At 35.9% G+C, this 19,455-nt stretch overlaps 2 protein-coding genes and 1 long non-coding RNA gene across 3 annotated transcripts; 1 reads left to right on the top strand and 2 right to left on the bottom strand.

Moving 5' to 3' along the window:
- The first annotated feature begins 441 nt into the window (after positions 1-441).
- LOC120346474 (uncharacterized) lies at positions 442-1,184 on the top strand. The gene is made up of 2 exons (XM_039416224.2): positions 442-630; positions 840-1,184. The coding sequence occupies exons 1-2, from the start codon at positions 583-585 to the stop codon at positions 1,182-1,184; spliced, it is 393 nt and encodes a 130-aa protein (XP_039272158.2). The 5' UTR covers positions 442-582.
- On the bottom strand, positions 624-5,328 carry LOC120346475 (uncharacterized). The gene is made up of 3 exons (XR_005569993.2): positions 5,198-5,328; positions 3,406-4,007; positions 624-3,321 (listed from the first exon to the last, which is right to left on the bottom strand). It is a non-coding gene; the product is annotated as an uncharacterized LOC120346475 (long non-coding RNA).
- A 1,182-nt stretch (positions 5,329-6,510) lies between these two features.
- On the bottom strand, positions 6,511-18,290 carry LOC120346012 (soluble guanylate cyclase gcy-31-like). Its single transcript, XM_039415643.2, has 19 exons — positions 17,375-18,290; positions 16,945-17,028; positions 16,238-16,386; positions 15,568-15,759; positions 15,003-15,141; positions 14,667-14,789; positions 14,487-14,574; positions 14,170-14,293; positions 13,474-13,603; positions 13,222-13,368; positions 12,890-13,020; positions 12,375-12,547; positions 10,675-10,877; positions 10,345-10,418; positions 9,978-10,227; positions 9,445-9,583; positions 8,873-8,971; positions 8,583-8,683; positions 6,511-8,327 (listed from the first exon to the last, which is right to left on the bottom strand). Exons 1-19 carry the CDS (start codon positions 17,492-17,494, stop codon positions 7,608-7,610), a joined length of 3,186 nt encoding a protein of 1,061 aa, XP_039271577.1. The 5' UTR covers positions 17,495-18,290; the 3' UTR covers positions 6,511-7,607.
- Positions 18,291-19,455: the final 1,165 nt, after the last annotated feature.

Raw genomic sequence — 19,455 nt, 5'->3', positions numbered from 1 at the left:
ATTAACACCAACTATTTGAAATTAACCATTATGTGACTTTATTGCAAGCAGCGTATGGGTGGCCAGAAAAAGTTTGTGGCGTTAAAGTATACTATATACCAGGGGTGGGCACACCGCGGCTCGCGCGACTTTTTGTGCGGCTCTTCTCGCTAACATAAATTATTATCAAAATTTTAACTAAAAGAAAAACTTTAATGTAAACTTTTTTAATTTATTAAAAGTTGTAAAGAAGTTTTCGTCAATGATTAGGACAAATTATGTTTTAGTATGAAAATCGCTGTAGCGTTGAATTTAAGTCAGTCAAGTCAGCAAATCTTTCGTCACAATGGTTAATGTTCATCGATGCGTAGGCGGTATTGCAGCTTGATTGCGGTTAGTTAGTCTAAGTTAAGGCCGGTATACACGGCAGTAGTATAACTCACCGCACAGCGACCAGAGCCATTATATAACTAGTCTGGAAGGCCGTATACTGACCTGTTGTTCACAGCGTCATCTAGTGTTGGCGTGGGTGTTAATTCATAACCACGGCGTCGTCTGCTGTATATTTTAGGCTTCTCGCTGTTAACGGTATTCGAAGTTCGAATGAAAATGGATTTATCTGAGAAAGAAATGCTTGAATGTTTTGACAACGTGAGTTATATAGTACTGATTGCTTATTGAAATAGGTTTTAATCCTGAAAGAATGAATAGTAAGAGTTTATAGTACCGTAGTTTAATATATGAAAGTAAAGACCGTTTTTGTTTTGCTAAAAATTTGGTCAGTATTTTTACATCACATCTGTTTTGATTTATTCAAGCACTTAGGCACTGTTTTAGACCAGATTTTATATATTTCACAGCTTGATGACGAGATAGAAGGAAAATGGGACATATCTGTAGTAGAAATCTACTACGGAAGTGTTGATTGCAAGAAGACACTGCAGACTGCATTGAATGATTTGAACATCACATTAAATCAGGAATCACCACTATGGGCAGATATGATGGAAATTTCTAGGGAAGAATCCAGAAGTAAAATGACAGCTAAATACATTGAAAAATTGCAAAAGCCATATTCGAACAATTCTGAAATCTCTCATTTGGACCTAAAACGCATAATCAAAACTGCAGCACCGAAAATTATAAAAGGAGCGTTTCAAGTAACTGAGCCATTCATGCAAACGTCAATAACCAAAGGCGACTGAAAGGTGATTGAGTACCTAGCTGGGGGATTGCTAAAATGGGGAATAAAGCGTCTAGGTGGAGAAGTTGCTTTCTGGTGCCAATACTAAGCTTCGAGGCGTGATCTTCCCAATTGCTTTGAAGAGCGCGAGAGAGGCGGTCTCATATCAGCATCCGAAACCTTTGTTCTCTTCCTAATTTCTGTGGAACGCGAATTCCGGTCTCAAGCATGCAAAAGGGTAATAGATGATTATTGGAAATATTGACATGGACCTCTTCAGCCCCAGTGAATCCAGTATTATGACCATTCTTGTGGGGAGGTTTATTCGATCAAGGACCCATATCCATTGTAAGACTGAACTGCAGAACAACAATAATCTCATTATTACACTAGAATAAAAATTAGCCAACAAAACAACTTCTACTTTGTGTTCTTAGCATAAGAAATACAAAAAAAATGAAGAATCAACAAAAATGAAGAATCACACAGACCTGGTAGAGAAAAATGACAAATGCACAGACCAATAATTGATAGCTAATTTTAAAACATAGATGCTGTTTCACAAATTTGAATAAAATTATACGAGGAATAGGGGAAACTTTTCAATTTGAATTCAGCTTCTCAAATAGAATTTTTGACAAATAAACCATCGATTAATATTCATATGAAAATATAATTTTGGATACATTATGGTAACTATTATTAAAAGCAGAGACGAGCCAGCCACTAAAATTAGAAAACATATTTAAGAAAATGGACTAGTACTTGTATATAAATCCGTATGCATGTATTTAAGCAGAAAGAAGTCAGCTTCTAGAAATTTATCAATCATTTTCAATCGCAACATTAGAACCAAAAAGACTACTACTCGATTTTACAACATCAATTGATCTGGAGTTTGATTTGAATAAACTAAAGGTGGGGTTTCCAGTACGGGAACCTCGCTCGCGTTGGTGACCAAAATAGCAGGGGTCTCCAATTTAAAACATGTCGCGGGCCACTTTTTGAAATTTATTGGCCACGCGGGCCGCAAACCAAGAAATTAGGAACAAAAATGATTATCTAAATGTATTGTGTTGAAATTACACTTGAATCTTAAAGCAAACGAGACAGGGGTCTGCAACTACGGGCTCGCGACAAATTTGGGTTGCGAAGCACTCCGCTCTGGGTCGCAAAACAATTTAAATTTGCCATAATTATGAGCATCGCGTCTGTGTAGCGTATTTAGGTATAACAACTATAAGATTCTCCGAATAATTATGGATATTTCCCCGAGTATGCACTTCCTTATTTACTGCGGTGACATTGGCCAATCAGTATAAGTGCAAATTTTGACGTAATAATAAACATTTTAGAAGCGCTCAGATACTTATGCCATTCAGACAGTCTGTCGTGGCTGAATTTTGGATTTCAGTTGCAAAGAAATATCCGGAGTTATTAACTGATGCAATGAATGTTCTGTTGCCATTCGGAACTACCTACTTATGTGAAAGGACGTTTTCATACATACAGAACAAGGCTAGAAGATCTTCGAGTTACCGTCTCCCAAATTAAACCTCAAATTGACATGTTGTGCTTGAAACACAAAGCTTATAATTCGCATTAGTTATAATAAACGATAATATTCATTTTATGTGCTAAGTTTCACATAATTTTATGCAAGAAAATTGATAGGGTCAATAATAGTATTAAAATTGATGAATAATGTTATGCTTACCAAATTCTTGGGTTGCAAGAAATTAGAAATAGAATTTTTGGGTAGCGCTGAAAAGTAGTTGCGGCCCCCTGCTCTAGAGGGTCTTGGTTCATTCGCCGTGGTAAAACATAGCTCGCATCACTGTCCCAAACAATACGAATAATCGCAGCCATGGAAATAGATGCCATTCTCAAGCCATTTTTTGTGGCATCACTGAGCAGCATTTTCTGGCGATTAACTTCTTCCACTAATGGCCGACTGTATGCCTTTTCTTCCCAATATCCAGGTATTTTAGAATATCTTTCTCAAGCCATTCTGATCTTTTATCATAGATGTTGTAAAAAGGCTGAATTTTCTCTTGTCACTGTCTTGATCATGCACATGGAGACGCATACAAGTGTAGCAGATGTTGGGTCGTGTACCAGGATAAAAATACAATATTTCACATTGAGAGCTGATATATCTGTATTGATACAATACCAAAAATAAATTCAACAAAAATACAACTGAAAAGAAGTATATCTGACTAAATGCAAATATATCTTACCTTAATTTCAAGGAAATTCTGCCATCATCTTCTATTTCTGGAACACTTCTGGGAATCCATGAACTTTTTGTGGAAACAATATCATATCCCAAACTCGGGGTGAGATCAACTAAGTTTTTGAGTAGGATTGAAATTGCTGATGATATTGTGGGAGAATAAACTCCAGCGAAAGCGCAAGAAAAGGAAAATTATTTTTGGTCAAATTGGCAAATTAGAAGGCTCATTTCCGATGTCGCCTGTAAACTGTGATTAGAATAGTATGTGAAATGAGCTTTGTATGTATTGATTTAATGTATTCTCCAGTTTTTCAAAAGCTGAAATTATTTCATTGATGGAATTGTAGTTAATAATTGCAGATTGAGATGATGAAGGTGGACAGTCATTTATAGATGAATATTTGGGAACAATTCTTCCTGGTGGCCAGGGAGGTACTTCATGTGATTTTCTTGGCAACAATTTTGTGGGTGATGCTCCAAACTTATTCCATCTTTTTTATTGGCCCTTTGAATATCTTCATCCTTGAAATTATCAGCACAAATTCTAGCTTTTCCATTCTCAACTTTGCTTTTAAAGTTAGGAGAGTAGCAATATTTAAACACAATCTGGATGCAATAGAAAATCGGTCTTACTACTTACTGAATACAGCGCGAAACACCGCAAACAGCGCGAAACAGTTTGGAAACAGAGGGAAACAGTGTGAAGCAGAAAAAAATTTTGCAATGAGTTCGGGGCACCTTGTTTTGAGTTAGAGTACCACGGCAGCGAATTAAAAACACAAACCAACGTAGGTAGCCAGTAATGCTGTAATGGCAGGTCTGCCCCTGCTGGTGACACATTTTGGGTACCATAATTTAGGACATTTTCCATATGGATATGGTTGGCTATAGGGTTAGGTAAAAAGGGACCTCCAGAAGTATGTACACCAAGATGGCGCACAACCTGAAAATAGTATGTGTGTGTGTGTGTGTGTGTAGCGGATTCAGGTTGTGCGACATATGGCTGCACATACTTCTGGAGCACCAAAAAGGTAGATAAAATTTCGCATGATGACCTATAATCCGGTACATAACCTTGTAAATATGCGGGAAATAGCGCCATAAAACCATGGCGAGAGGCGCCGTAGTTCTTTCGTGGCAGGAGGTGGTAATGACTGCGTCTCCTGTTTTGCGCTGTTTCCCTGTTTTGCGCTGGTTTCCTTCTGTTTCGCGCTGTTTTCCTCTGTTTTGCGCTCTTTGGGGTGTTTCGCGCTGTATTCAGTAAGTAGTAAGACCCATAGAAAATTACTTAGCAATTAATATGTCAAAGTCATAAGTGAGTTAATAAATGGCTAACACTAGAATACAATAAGGCAGAAAATAAACAGTGAAAACTCATGACATCACATACAGCAGTAGCCTACACCATATTTCTGAGATGAAAGAATAAACTTTGCCCTTGATTTGGATAGCCAAAATAAAATACGGTAAAATTGCGGATACCAAAAAAACGTGATGAAACTTTTGTGTCCATTCTTTTAGAGGCATTCCAAATTTCCTTTTCTTACCATCCGGGACACGATGCTTGCTTGGAACCATAATTAACTCTGTACCGGTAACTAAAAAACGAATGTTACCGTACCAGCACCGGAGTTACCAGTAGCTTAGGATAGAATTCTAGACTACCTTTTCTGCATATACAGTCCATATTTAAGTTTAATAATAATAGTTTGTCTTTTTATTTTAGTTTTCTATATCTTGCCAACTTCGCGCAACTTGAAATGTGTAAACATGGCCTGAAAACAATCACACATTACCTGTATCAAACTGCCTGATTCGGCTGTCCAGCAGACGACAGGGGTGTAAAACCCACGCCAACACCAGATGTCGCTGTCAACAACTCGGTGTCATGCAAAAAAGCGAGAGCTTCCAGACTAGTTATATAATGGCTATGCAGCGACTCTCCGCACTGTGCAGTGTGCACGGAACCACAGTTCTGCGCAGTGTACTGTGACGTGAGGTCAGGCGGGAAACGGACTTGTCCTTCGTCTTTTGTATTATTTCTGTTTTGGATATTTTGGGGATCGTTGCAAGATTAATTTTATTAAAATGGGTATCGTATCGCGAAGAAGAATAAGTCGTTTTCGGTCACGGCGCTACAAGCAGTACTTGTACCGACATCAGCTGAAGTTATTGTTTGTGGTTCTCTGTATTAGATTAAAAGAGGATGAGCGCTGTGTCGGCAAGAGATTGTGGATGCACCCAATACTTTGCAGACGAAAGGAACATGGTAATTTTTTTTTACAATACACTAAATGCATACGTCTCAGTCTCACGAAGCCTATACTCACCTTCTTTGCCTCTATTTTCAGGAGAATACTACAGATTGGTTAGGGAGATGAGAATGGAAAGAGAAGCCTATTTTAAACAGTACTTCCACATGACACCATCTACATTTGACCGTCTTTTGAATATGATACTGTGCGATATGTCATCAATTAAGAAACGAAAGTACGAAGATAAAAACAGAGTTGTCAAGTCAGAATGGCAAGAAGAATACGCATTTACCAGTCAGGAGAATAAACCTTTGTGCTCAATCTGCCATAAGCTACTAAGTCAGAATAAAGTCAGCAATGTTAAACGGCACCATGAAACGAGAATCATGAAAACTTCTTACGAGACTACCCTCGTAAATCAGCTAAAAGGAAACACAAATTAATTGAGCTCAAATTGTGCATATATTTGAGCATAGCTGCTTTGTTTATCTATTTATAGTTATTAGACTCTTGTGTGAATTTCTTTTCTGTTCATGGTATTTTATATATATCGACTTTCCTCCCCCCCAGTAAATCCTATCCTATATATATATGCGGGATATGATTACTATGGAGTGTCAGCATGAGTTTTAATGTGACAGGAAACACCTATACCACGGACGTTAAAACTTAAATGTATTTTACAAACAATAATTATATATAACATAGAACACTGTGAAACATTTAAATTGCTAAATATAACAATGAACTAAGTTATAGGGTTCCGCTCCAAATCTTATAAAGTGAACTTAGTAGCACGTTAATAATATATATAAATTAAATATAGATTCACTGCTTTACTAATGTAGTCGACGCAAACTTTTTATGTGTATTTATTCAAAGATATATACTATAGATCAGGTTCGGTGACCACTCAAGTAACGAACGCAGAATGAGCAAAAAGATCTAACAATAAGTGAAATACAATACGTACAGAATATTAAAATATATTTAATGGGCTATGTTTCATGCAAATTAGTCAATTCAATCCCTTTTAAAATATTTGTTAAAAATATATATTTATTTTATAAATTTCCACTATTCAAATATATACATATGTTTTTTATCACTTGCTTTTATCTTATTTTTATTGTGATTGCTTTTATCTAGTCCATATTTGATCATAATTTCCGTAAATTAACTATGAATAAAAAAAATTACAACAAAGTATATATAACGACAAAACCAAAATAAAATAGTTACACAGAATATAGCTTCAATTTCAAAACACCGGAAGTGTATTTTATCAATCAATTGTATAAATCAATAACATCCCATGTCTCTATTATTTATTTACAATACCCAATGTAATATTAGTTTATTAGTTAGACTTAATGAACCTGGAAGATAATTTTACGGAGATCTTGAGAAAATTAGCAACGAGACAAATGAGGTTTCACTAAACAACTAATTACTACGCACGTAAAAATACCAAAGGACTTTGTTGTTTAAAAAATATGCTTCTCCAGAAATTAAAAAATTATGAGATATTTCTACATATGATGAAATCTGTCTTGAAATAGAAGCAAACTATGAAGAAGAGCATGAGCTATTTCCGCCAAATATATATTTCAGGTTATGAAGCGAATATATTATTTTGGCTGCACGAGATATCAGTTTAAAACCCGGGCGTGCCTTTGTCTTGCATGTGCCATTACAAAAACGAGCAATACTTCTTGACATTAGCTTACACTTGTTTAGGTAGTCGGGATTCTGTCTTTTTATTAATTAATTTTAGAGAATTACGTGTTAAGGTTCTAATCCAATATAGTTGAAGGACGGGTGAGGACTAAAATACACAAATAAAATATAAAGAAAACACGTCCCCGTTCGTAACTACATAGAGAATAGTTACAACATATATATGAATATAATATACGAGAATTCTCCGTTGAATCGTGAGCTATGTTATTTAGCAGATGGTACACATTTCAGATCGTTGAGACTCATCATCCGAACGCGTTTCCGTGATGTTTTCTCTAAGTTGCAATGCAGCAGGTTCATAGGCGAACTTTTGTTCTATTGGAGGCAGAACGATTTTACTGCTTTGGGTTGGTAATGCATGCTCAATATTGATCATCTCTTTTGGTGAACGACGATTTACCATGCTTCCGTCATCTAATGGAGGTAGATTTCTGTATTTTGAGTAGAGCTCCGTACGATTTCCTCGTCGTTGAGACACAGAAGAGGTTTGCTTTGTACTGCTGACAAGAATTGGCTGAGCTCGTCCATTCGGTGCCATTTGATGTCCATTGGAATCTATTTTTCTTTCCAAGCATGATTTTTTAGAAGCCAAAACGTTCAAAGCGCGGATAGTCTTTCTCGTTTTTCCAAGTTCAGAAGCCTCAATGTTACGCTTATCGCCATCATTGGGGGGGACTGACATATGCACGTCGACGATTTCTTTTGTTGTCGTGTATCCATGTGAGCTATTTTTATTCCCTTCTTTTTTTGGGTATACTTCCTTGTACTCCTTTCCAAAAGATTTCTTAGATCTTCTGTGTTGGGTTTCAACACGAACTCTTGATGCGAGAATGTCAATGGCGCTATTAGCAAATTGTGTCGGGCATGGTGGTGCAATAACAGAAGAAGACTCCGGAACAAAGTGGTTTGGAGAAATATCATCGGCTACCTGAAATTTATTTAATTGAATCATAATGAATATAAATAGAATGAATCATATCATAATAATTAATTATCTATATCATAAAAAGATAGCAATTTCGATGTCTTCGTCGAGTCATCATTGTGAGTTTATTAATTACGTGAAAATAGTGTTATCGAATTAAAATTTTACCATCAATTGACCTGTTTTGACTACTTTTATTTTTTGTAAAAGTTTTGAGATACTTTCGTTTGTACGAGACTTTAATTCTTTCATACTAACCGGCGGGATGGGAGAAGCACGAACATTGACCGCATCGTCCACAAAAATTTTTCGCTCTCCTGAATGCGTTGACAACTTGATGGCACTTGTCTCAACGTGTCCTTGGAAATGACATGAATCGACTAGTTATGCTTGTAAATATATTACAGCGTAATTATTGTTTCGTTTGCACAAAAGCATTGTATAAATACTTTTGTATAATGTCTATTTACTAATTCATATTATGTATATTTTTACTAATTTCTCCGTAGTTTTTCTAATGTATCCAATTGATAGGAATATTTAAATACCCTTAGTTGTAATGTCAATTTCCTCAGGATAGGTATAAGCTTGTTTTTCTTCTTCGCTTTCTTTCACTATATCCGATTGTCTCGAAGAATTTCTCATGGCTGTGAAAATTATAAAGAAATATTCAACATGTTGCAACTTGCAGCCTAGTTTGATAAATCATTCCTAATAACAGATACTCACTACATTGAAGAACAATTTGGCAATTGATGGCCGTAACCTCTATCAAAGTAGTTAGGCAAGGCTGGGGTTGTATCCTCCGTTATTATAGAAGTGTGTCTTTGTCTACTTTGGCCCCTTCTGGGAATTACTATCAGTGTAATTCCTTTTTTTCTCAAGCAAAATTGTTGGCGCTCCAGAAGTATGTGTACCAATATGGAGGTAACTCATTTTGTTCGCCTACTTTACATCAAGTTGTGTAAAGGGACTGAAGCCTATGGACAGGGGGTATATTCACTTGGCCAACACAGACAGTCCCCAAACTCATATTAGAACTAAAATAAGGAGAATCGGAATAACCCTAACCTGGTACACACACTGCGGGAGTACCCAATTGGTAACTATCTTTACTTACAACTGAGCATGTGAGTTTTGTCTCTCGGTTTACTCTTGCGTGGTTGGTTCGGGCTGAGAGCGACAGAGTGACATTCTTGATAAGCAACCATTTCTTTCGTTTGTATGTCTACAATTTCTTTCAACGCTTGTCTGAAACTCTGTTTTAGAAGAAATCAGATTGGACAGGAAAATAGTACTATAGATTCATATCTCACTTTAACAACAAATATTATTTTTCAATACCAGGCGCTTCAGAAGTATGCGCACCAAGATGGCGCACAACCTGAACCTAACCTGGTATACATACTATGTTCAGGATGTGCGCCATCTGTGTACATATACTTCTGAAGCGCCGATTTGAATATATATATGTGAAACTGTGATTCAATGTTCATATTTATTTTCCGAAATCTTTTCGGTTTAACATTGTCTCCTAATTTATTATTATCACATCTTCTATAGCAATTTTTCAAAATTGATTGTTGATTGATTCTTAACCTAACTTAGCAAGAACATAATATTTTATGTGAGCAATTTAACCAGATAAATTACCATTGAATTCTCGGAGTCATAAATACATCTATCGTTTATAGGTGTTGGAGTTTCAAATGAAGTATTCTTTTTAGAAATCATTGCAGGGAAATGTTGGGTAGTTTCCACGTCCTCCTGTGGAACGGATTTAGGAAATACTGGAACATCCAAAACTGGGGATATGTCCAAAACAGGATGAAGAATCTTCAGTGCTTTCTTCTGATCACTAGGGCTCACCCCCGTTGTTTGAGAAACCAGACTTTCCGCGAAGCTGAAAATGACATCAAATATAATTATGAGTATTGTAATGATAGCATGGTTTCAAAGTATTGAAAACAACGACTTGATATAATTTTAAAAAGAAACCAAAATTAAATTAAAGGAAAACCCAAGCGCAGTAGTGTTGCTTCGTTTAATTATGTCTCTTCCTTTCAGCCAGTAAGTTCGCATCTGTCCTTTTCCCTGTAAATTGATTCACAACGATATTAACAATGTAACTTGACTTTACATGTGAGCGTTGCCCGCAGTACATTCCAATTTTTAATTGGCCATAGCCATAAATTAGCATTGAAGTTGTAACACTCACAATGCGATTCTAGTTGATTTTGACCGACAGAAATTGAATTTTTGACTCACATACTTTCAATAAAAAAGGAAGAAAAATTCTTTTGTTATTAGCTTATATTGAAACGACGTCATGCTGTCGTTGGCGACATACCTTTATGTATATCATTCCTCGATCTTCAATTTTGTAGGATCCTGTAACCATCAGCCTGTCTCGAACCGTTTTGCTAATGTGTATCTCACACCCTTCCCCACAACTCTCCATTCGCGATGCGGTATTTACGGTGTCTCCGAACAAGCAATATCGAATCATCTTCTGTCCAACAACACCAGCAACAACTCCACCTGAATGAATACCTGTGGCAACGTATGACAGTTCTTACTATTTCAGCTTTCTAGCTTGATTAAAGTTGATCAAAATAAAGGTAAAGTAAAAAGAGTATGTGAAAATAATACAGTATATTATTATAACAATAATTGCTGCACTACATGTCTTGGAACAGGCCTGCCCAACCTTTTATTGTCGCGGGCCACTTTCGCATGAAAAAAATCATTGCGGGCCGCAAACGTTTTTACCAATACCAGCCAAGTTCTGATTTGCGCTTCGCTGAATCAAACACTTGTATTGCACAACGCTCTAGCGGATTTCTGAATACCCGAATACGTTATAGCTTTTTTATTAACTGGGCCGTTTGGTAATATCGGATCATTAGCAATACAAGTACCTAATAAAACAACGTTTCTAAGATTTCCGAACGGATATATTTATCTGAATATTCAGAAATAGCATTAAGTTAATCTCATCAGGATTTTTAACGGATACGCAGCGACTAAATTTCAGAAGTTTTATTTAACGCATAAATAACATAGACACGATAGAAAAATACAAACAGAAAAAATACTACGGATACAGTAGCAAACATATTGTCCCCTTTTGATTTTACAGCGGAGATAAGGACGATCAAATTCGACACAAAAGATAATATTCATAATGAAATTAATTTAGAAATGGGGTAGGAAATGGACTCCTATAACTTTCCTCTGCGTCTCGTGGTCAATAAATAATCGCACAATAGTATTCGAGTTGCCGAACAAAACGCGCAGCTCTGCGAGAAATAAATATACCTAACATCGATGCAGTGGCGTAGCAAGACTCTCGTGCCCCCCCCCCCCCAAAATATTTCGTGGAAATGACCCTAAAAAATCTCGGACATAAGCTAAGACAACGCTGTTTTTTTATTTCGTCAAAAAGCACAACATGTCGCTAAAAAAAGGCAATGGTAACCTAAAATTTGCTGTTCATCTTGGTTACTTTATTTTTTTTATTCGTTCCTCCTCTTTTGCCCTTTTCTGCGTTTCTGTGCGCCAATGTGAGGTTTTTCTTTCGAGATCATTCTGACAGCCTTCGTAATTTTGCCGGTGCGATCAAATCACAAGACGCCGAAAATCGTAGACTCCCTGGCATTGTTACGTAACAAAACGATTTGAGCAGAACTAACATCTACGTTGTAAGATGTGCATTACTTGGTTTGCACTGTAGCTTTTGGTTTGCGGCTTAAATTTCCAAATTCTAACCGCTTGGGCCCCTTTGCGCTGTGGGCCCTCCCGCGACCGTGGGGGTTGCGGATGTGGATGCTACGCCACTGCATCGATGTACACACTTGGTGCATGTGTGATAAGGGAACCGACATTTGAATGTAGATGATCGGAACAAACTCACCAAATTCATGAAACATACCTTATCCTATATAAAATATTGTATCTTAATTGTAAGATATCGTTGAATAAAATGTTTATTTAAAAACTTCCATATGATGGGAAATATTGAAGAGTATATAATGTTTTTATTGTTACCTATTCTTATGCGTATTGAAGCACCGGTCCACGGATCTTTCAGATGACGAATGCCGGCTTGCATTTCCAGTGCCATGTCACAAATATGCTGTGCATGCATTTTCGTTCTTACTGGGGCTCCAGATACAGCCATATAACCGTCGCCAATTGTCTCAACCTTGAACACGTCATACCTTTCAAAATTTAAAAAATGTGTATCCTAGTCCTAGAGAATTGTTGCTGTATCTAGAAAGTTTCAAACGCGTCGGTGGAGGTTCTCCATATTCCTTCCAGAGAACGTATTCAGGAAATTCAATGGGTGCTGTGGCAGTACTGTTATCTATCTCCGTTATCACAAAGTTGCTAAATTTGCTAAGCATATTTTATCACTTTTCATTGTATACAATTTTATCGAAGAGTTGGTTTACAATAACAAAATAAATTATAAAATAAGTTATAAAAGATTTTTTCGAGTGATATGAAATATAATTATCTACACGTTGAATTGTTTTGGGATTATTGGGATTAACATTTACCTCTCGCTCAATATGTCAAACACAGTATAGATCTGGTTGAGAATTGCAACAACTTCCATTGGAGTTATCCGACTACAAATATTGGTGAATCCGACAACATCACTGAATAGTACCGTGACTTCAGGAAAAGTCTAAAAAATGGTGCCAAACATTAGCAATCTAAATTAAGAAGTTTTAGCGTTTATGAGTAATATCAAAACCTAGGAGCTATGTCCGAATCAAATCTCTTTAGCAATAACAATTATGCTAATCTCAATTGAACTGCATATAAAATGAGAAGGGTTATCGCCGTAGTGAGGGATACAAATACCAGATTATAAGCAAGACTATACCTCAGCAATGTTGATCGGACTTTCTCCCTTTTTTAATCGTTCAGCAATTTCGCGTGGTATCATTGAAAACAGCAGGGCGTCCGTCTTTTTGTTTTCGTTGTCCAATTCCCCAAGCGTCTCTTCTAATTTAGAGTTCTTTGCTTGTTCCTTTATAAAATGAGTATGTATATTGTATACTATGTAATCTATGTTATTCAGAGAATGCTGGTGGTTGAAGCGAGGACAAGGAAAATGGTAGTTACAAAATATTACCATATCTAGAGCAATCTTCAACTCGGCGTTTTGTTGTGGTCCAGCAGCAAGCAACACTTGAACAGAATCTTGAAAACTCAGATCGCTGATGTAAAGTCCTATATCATTCATCGTTTCCAAACTTTCAAATCTACAAATAAGATGTAACTTATGACGTGAGTACGTCACTTCTTATCATACATTCAAATCATTCCACAGAATCTTTACATAAGGATTCTTCTAATATTTAATTCGTTCGATGAATTTTGTTCCGAACTCAATGATGATAATAAGATTTGGATTTTTAGATATTTCCGTTAACGACAATTTTAAGCACTTTTGCTACAAAAAATTGCATGTATTTTTTCACGCAATTCGATCCGAAATTATTTTTAATAGATGCGGTTTGGAGATAAATCGAACTCAAGATATCGGTGTTTCAACGTGTCGTGGACAAGTGATCAAAACGGGACAATTGATTCTAGTGGGGCACCCGGGACAAGACATTTTTGAGACACCCTAGAAGAAACAAGAGTTTGGCGAAATTGGAATACACGTAAATGGCAACAAAAATGAGGAGTGGTAGAATTTTTCAAACCAAACTTTTGTCTTGGGATATGTGAAGATTTGTTCGCCATCATCCAATACATGATCAGGCATGGATCAAATTGTTGGTATCAATTATTAGAAGCGTTAAATAAAAAGTTATATACTCACACGGGTGTACACATGAATATGACAGAGTTCCAACTCTTAAGATAAGCAGTTGTACCTCGCAGTTTCAGTGGAGGGGAGTCGTTTCTATTTGGTGGTGGTGGTGCATTCGCTGGGTCCAAAATTTCTTTGAAATAAATGAAAAATTTTGAAATATAATATACACAAATATAAAGCATATTACATTGATCTTCATCGAGTATTTAAATAAGTGAGGACAATATAATTTAATAAAAGGAACGCCTGCAATAGAAATGTTTATGGAATAAAAATAAGTCAAACATGTTGAATTCTTAATGGATAGTTATATACAATTATACCTTGGGATCTCAAATATTCTTCGTATTCCGCCCATAAAGCAACGGTTGAAGTCATTTCAACAAGAACATTCACTGGTCGATGTCTCATCTGAAAAATATTTTACGATAAAAATGTAAAATTTTACGTAATAAAATTTTATAAAATTATTTTTATATACCTCAAGCATATAATTTACTCACAAAATCCCAGTTGAAAGAGATACCAAATGGCTTGGTAAGCACAAAAAAATCGGTTATTTTCTTTCCCACTAACGTCGGAAACGATTTCACAACTCCTGCTCCACAACTTAGTACTTCCATACTCTGAAAATATTTTTAACATGCTGATATAAGTGATAATTATTTGCATAAATATTGTTCATATTATGAGCCATGTATGAGAATCTGATGTATATATAGAAAGTTTAATGCATAGGAGGCGAGGTCAGGATATAGCCCCTGAAGAACAATTTTGTCACGAATTCTGATTTCAGAACTTGTAATGATCTCAATTGAAACTGTTGATTAAGATATTACCTCACTAAAAATAATAGAGAACGGAAACGAATTGAAAACAACGTCACTGTTAACCGTGAGTGGAGTTTCTTGTCTCAGTTTTCGAAGTACTGGCATCCATGGCCCCTGGATTCCAAGAGTGTTGTTGGCGTACGTAACTCTGAAATAAAGATTCAGACATCCAGTACTTTTTAATAACGATAATGAACATGTTATTCTGCACTTTATTACAAGTGTACGAACCAAAAGGAATCCGTGGATCCAAAACACCTATTTTTTCGTATACACAGCTTGAAGTTTTGAAACCCAGCTCAAATCCATCACGCTAGGACTAACTGGGCTGACCTTCTTCAGACCATTGAAGTTCGCACCAGTAATGACTAATGAAGCGTGAAACAGTCATCACTAACGTGAGTGGACTTTCATCTTTATGTGATATTTCTTATTCCGCGTTAGATATACCGTTAGAAACTGTTGAGTGTGGATCGCTGAGTTATATTAATAGTAATAAATTTATAGATGGCCAATCACAAAATGTAGGCCTAAGTAGTTGAATATTATCCATTCTGTAATTATAGCACCGTGCCTGTATATTGCGTGCATCCCACCCTCCAGAAGCTCTTCTTTCACTACTGTAACTGAAAAGTTAGCCATCTCATAATACGTTATTGCAGCACTTGTGATCATACCACGAACATAATGAACAAAGGCAGGATATTTTCGTGGAGTATGATAGTGGAAAATTAGCCCTTCGTCATCTTCTTTCTCAACGTAGAAGCTAGATGGAATAAAACCGCGATAAACAAAAGCACACAAATGTGGCACACAAGATATTTTTGTAGGAATTATGCTCAAATTGAATAACCCACGGCATAAAAAGTTTATTCCAGATATTAGGATATTAATTTTACAGAAACCTCATGTTACATCGATTAAAAAAATGGAAGGTGTGTCACAAATTCGTTATTTCAATATATATATTTATATCTATGTACATAGTATTTTTTCGCTAAGAACTATAGCCTTCTCTCAATGAGGAGGTTCTATAACAATTAAAACTTCGGCAATTTTCTATAAATTTATCATTTCCGAATTATAATTGGATTTCTATATATTTCAGCAATGCTTTGCCATGAAAAATGGCGTTTGAAAGTAATACGGTGACTCGTGGTAGTATAAAATGAAACCATTCCGTCGTGAAACGTTCCGATCTCATTATTTTGTTTTCTAATTTTATGTATATATGTATAGTATACCTTGGTGGTTTTATTTCCTTGTATAAGTTACTAATGTAATCATGAAGATTATCGAGTCCATTGATAAAATCACACAATTTTCTTCCTAGTACTTTAGTTACTTGATCATATCCGTACCCAGCGACGAAGGTCATGAAGTGTGCGCCAAACTAATAGAAAAAAAAAATTGCCGAGTGTTCCATTTATAAATACAGTGCATGCCAGAGAGAATTTATTAATATATATAACGACATTTAGGATTTAGGCTACATATTTATCCCGATGTTCGATGCCGGGGGGTCAATTCAATAGCGTGGGATATTTCAAAATAATCTTTTGACTGAGATTAGCACAACGGACTGCTGTACAGAACTCAATCGTGTAGCATATCTCACCCGTTTCGCCATCTACCTCTAATTATCTCTAAACTCTCGCCTCGTCCATATTGTATAAGTTGTGTTAGCACTGATATATCTCCATTTAGTGCGATTGAAATTTAGGTGCACCCGAAGTATTCGTACGAAGATGGCGCACAACCTTAACATAGTATGTGTATCAGGTCAGGTTGTGCGTCATCTTGGTACGAATACTTCCGGAGCCCCGTAAACATATTTTCCTGACCGTTTGTAAACATTTAGTTACGTTCGGAATACCAGATTGCGGGTTACTAAATTATAAGTCGAATAAGATTAAAATTTCAATGTTGCATAAGCAAGACTCATACAAACCTTGAACATTATATCGTTTTCGCTCAAGAATATAATTTTTGATAACGTTTTTGCCACCCTTTCAATGTGAACTTCGCTGTAGACCTGAATATAGAGAGAATAGTTGTTATTATTCGGGGAACATCCAAAAAATTTCCTTACCACGTTTTTGCACATTGCATTCGATTGTTTTTCTATTGCAATTGTGCATCTTATTAGGTGTTGCTGACCCCTATATCCCATTTTTATGCTTAACAACTCATTTATTTTTGTACCAATTACTTAAAAAAAGGTTAATTAAATATAACTCGCGTAACGAATTTGGTATGGGGCACGTAAATACATAATGCCTTTTATTTCAGTGCATTTTATTAGTTATTCCTGATATATTGCGTGTTATTATGATATATTTAATCACTACTTTATATATAAAACTTGTTCTAGATCTTACATTGTGTATCATAAATCCTCCCCATCCAATGTCGGCCTGGTCCACAACTGTCAGCCAAACAGTGTCACCCCACTTTTCTCGAACGCAGTCGGCAACACTCTCTAACACTAATCCGTACATTATGTATCCAAATACAGTACAAGCTTGTCTCGAAAAGCTGCACTGAACAAAATCAAAGTTACAGGAAGGTGAGGTATTGCCGAAAAGACGCTGAAATGATCGGTGTATAGCTCCGTTTGCCTCTCTGTCTGCTTTTCAGTGAAAAAAATCTCAAAAAATGTACGTGTGAGTTATATATACAAGATAATTTTATGGGCCTGACATTTATTTTATAATTCAAACAAAAATAAAATAAAAAATTTGTTTTTGCGGTGTTAATTTTTTTTGTACAGTTATGCTAAACAGGAACTATGTTTTTATTCCCCAATTGAGCCTTTTTAGAAACCCATGTATTTTTCGCGATACCTTTTAATCAATTTGTTATTCTAATTATCTGTTATCAACGACATCCAAACGTAAACAATCGCGGATAAAATCTATTATCAAAAATAAAATATGATATGTCGAATGAATTTCAATGTTAGAGTTATCAATAAATTTTGCGGCTTCAAGCGTCATCAATTGTAGAACCCAGTACGCAAGGAAACATTCGTTTTGATACCTGCAACTAACAGTTTATATTTCAGTAGCAATTGACTGAAATTAATCGAACAAAATTAATTATGGTCTTAATATCTTTCAATTACATTTACGTCAACGTTTCTTCAGGAGAAATGCAAGCGTTTTTTCCCTCGTAAATTAACAAGTGATGGTGAGGTTAATTTCTGCGATCTGTATCAAATTTACGTTTATTTTATATACATGTTTCCAGCACCTGCCTTTTCTTTCATTCCCTTATATTCACTTTATTCCAATGCAAGCTCATATAAATACTGAGTATTGTTGCTGTTTCCACTTTTCTGAACATCGTGGAATGACTCCGACAGAACAGGTGTGTAAAAAGATTTTTATAGGTTGGCATTTGATTAACATCTGTGGCTGATTTGCAGATGGCGGGAACTGTCACGAACAGAGATCCACCGGCAAAGAAATGCCTGTTTTTGAATTATTACGTGAATAAAATTCAATCGATATTGGGCAGAAGGACGAAAAGCGAAATGGACTAAATATAAATGCCTATATAATGTAATTTTCAACTCTTTTTTTAGGAATTTGACGAATTTAACTTCTTTATATAAAAGAATCCAATATTGACACATGCCGGAATTTTGAAGACGTTTCGTGATTTCAGGGAAATGTGAAATAAAGTTCAAGTGCAAAGTCATTCTTGCTAATGTGAGCAAGTCAAGTATGATATATCGTTTTCAAAGGTGGTTCATTTTAGTTCACGTATTACAATTTTACCAACATTGCAGTTCTGAACTGATTTCTGTATTATATTGTTCTTGTTCATCATTTTAATACTATCTCGTTCGAGTATCGTTGTGGCAACGTAGGAACGGCAGTTCAATACAATATTATAGTACTGTACACATACTTTCGCTTTAATTGTAAAAAACACTGAATATGTTTTGTTTTCTAATTTAATTTTACCTATCATCAAATCTAAAATTTGGGGAATCTTTATTTTATGTAACAAGAAAGCGAAGGTGGCGTAAGAACAGCGGTGCCGGTAGCTTACGCCTTACGCGGCTCAAACGGAAACGTGCCAGAGACAAAGTTCGCAAAATCAAAATGGAGAACAGACTTGACCGAATAACAAGGTGTTCTCCTGGATAAAAATAAAACAGCGATGTAAATGTAATTCCAGATCTCACAGATAAAAGTAATGGACTTCTAGCGACAACAACAATCTTTAACCACTGAAAATTTCAAACCAATTCTGTTTGAATCTGTCTTTTAAATCTAAAACTAGTGTGTTTCTTGGAAGTAATACAGGAGGGCCCACATATATGCAAAAGAAACTCGCGCATCGGTACATGAGGAATATTTGACACAAAGCGTTCCCCGTGAATTGAAATAAAACTTCAAAATATGACTGAGATTAAACGTGATGAACAAAAGGGTCGCCTTCTAGTAGC

This window comes from Styela clava, chromosome 8, assembly GCF_964204865.1.
Source record: "Styela clava chromosome 8, kaStyClav1.hap1.2, whole genome shotgun sequence".
NCBI lineage: Eukaryota > Metazoa > Chordata > Ascidiacea > Stolidobranchia > Styelidae > Styela > Styela clava.
The sequence above is the reverse complement of the archived record's forward strand: the minus strand, read 5'-3'. Positions and strand labels throughout refer to the sequence as shown.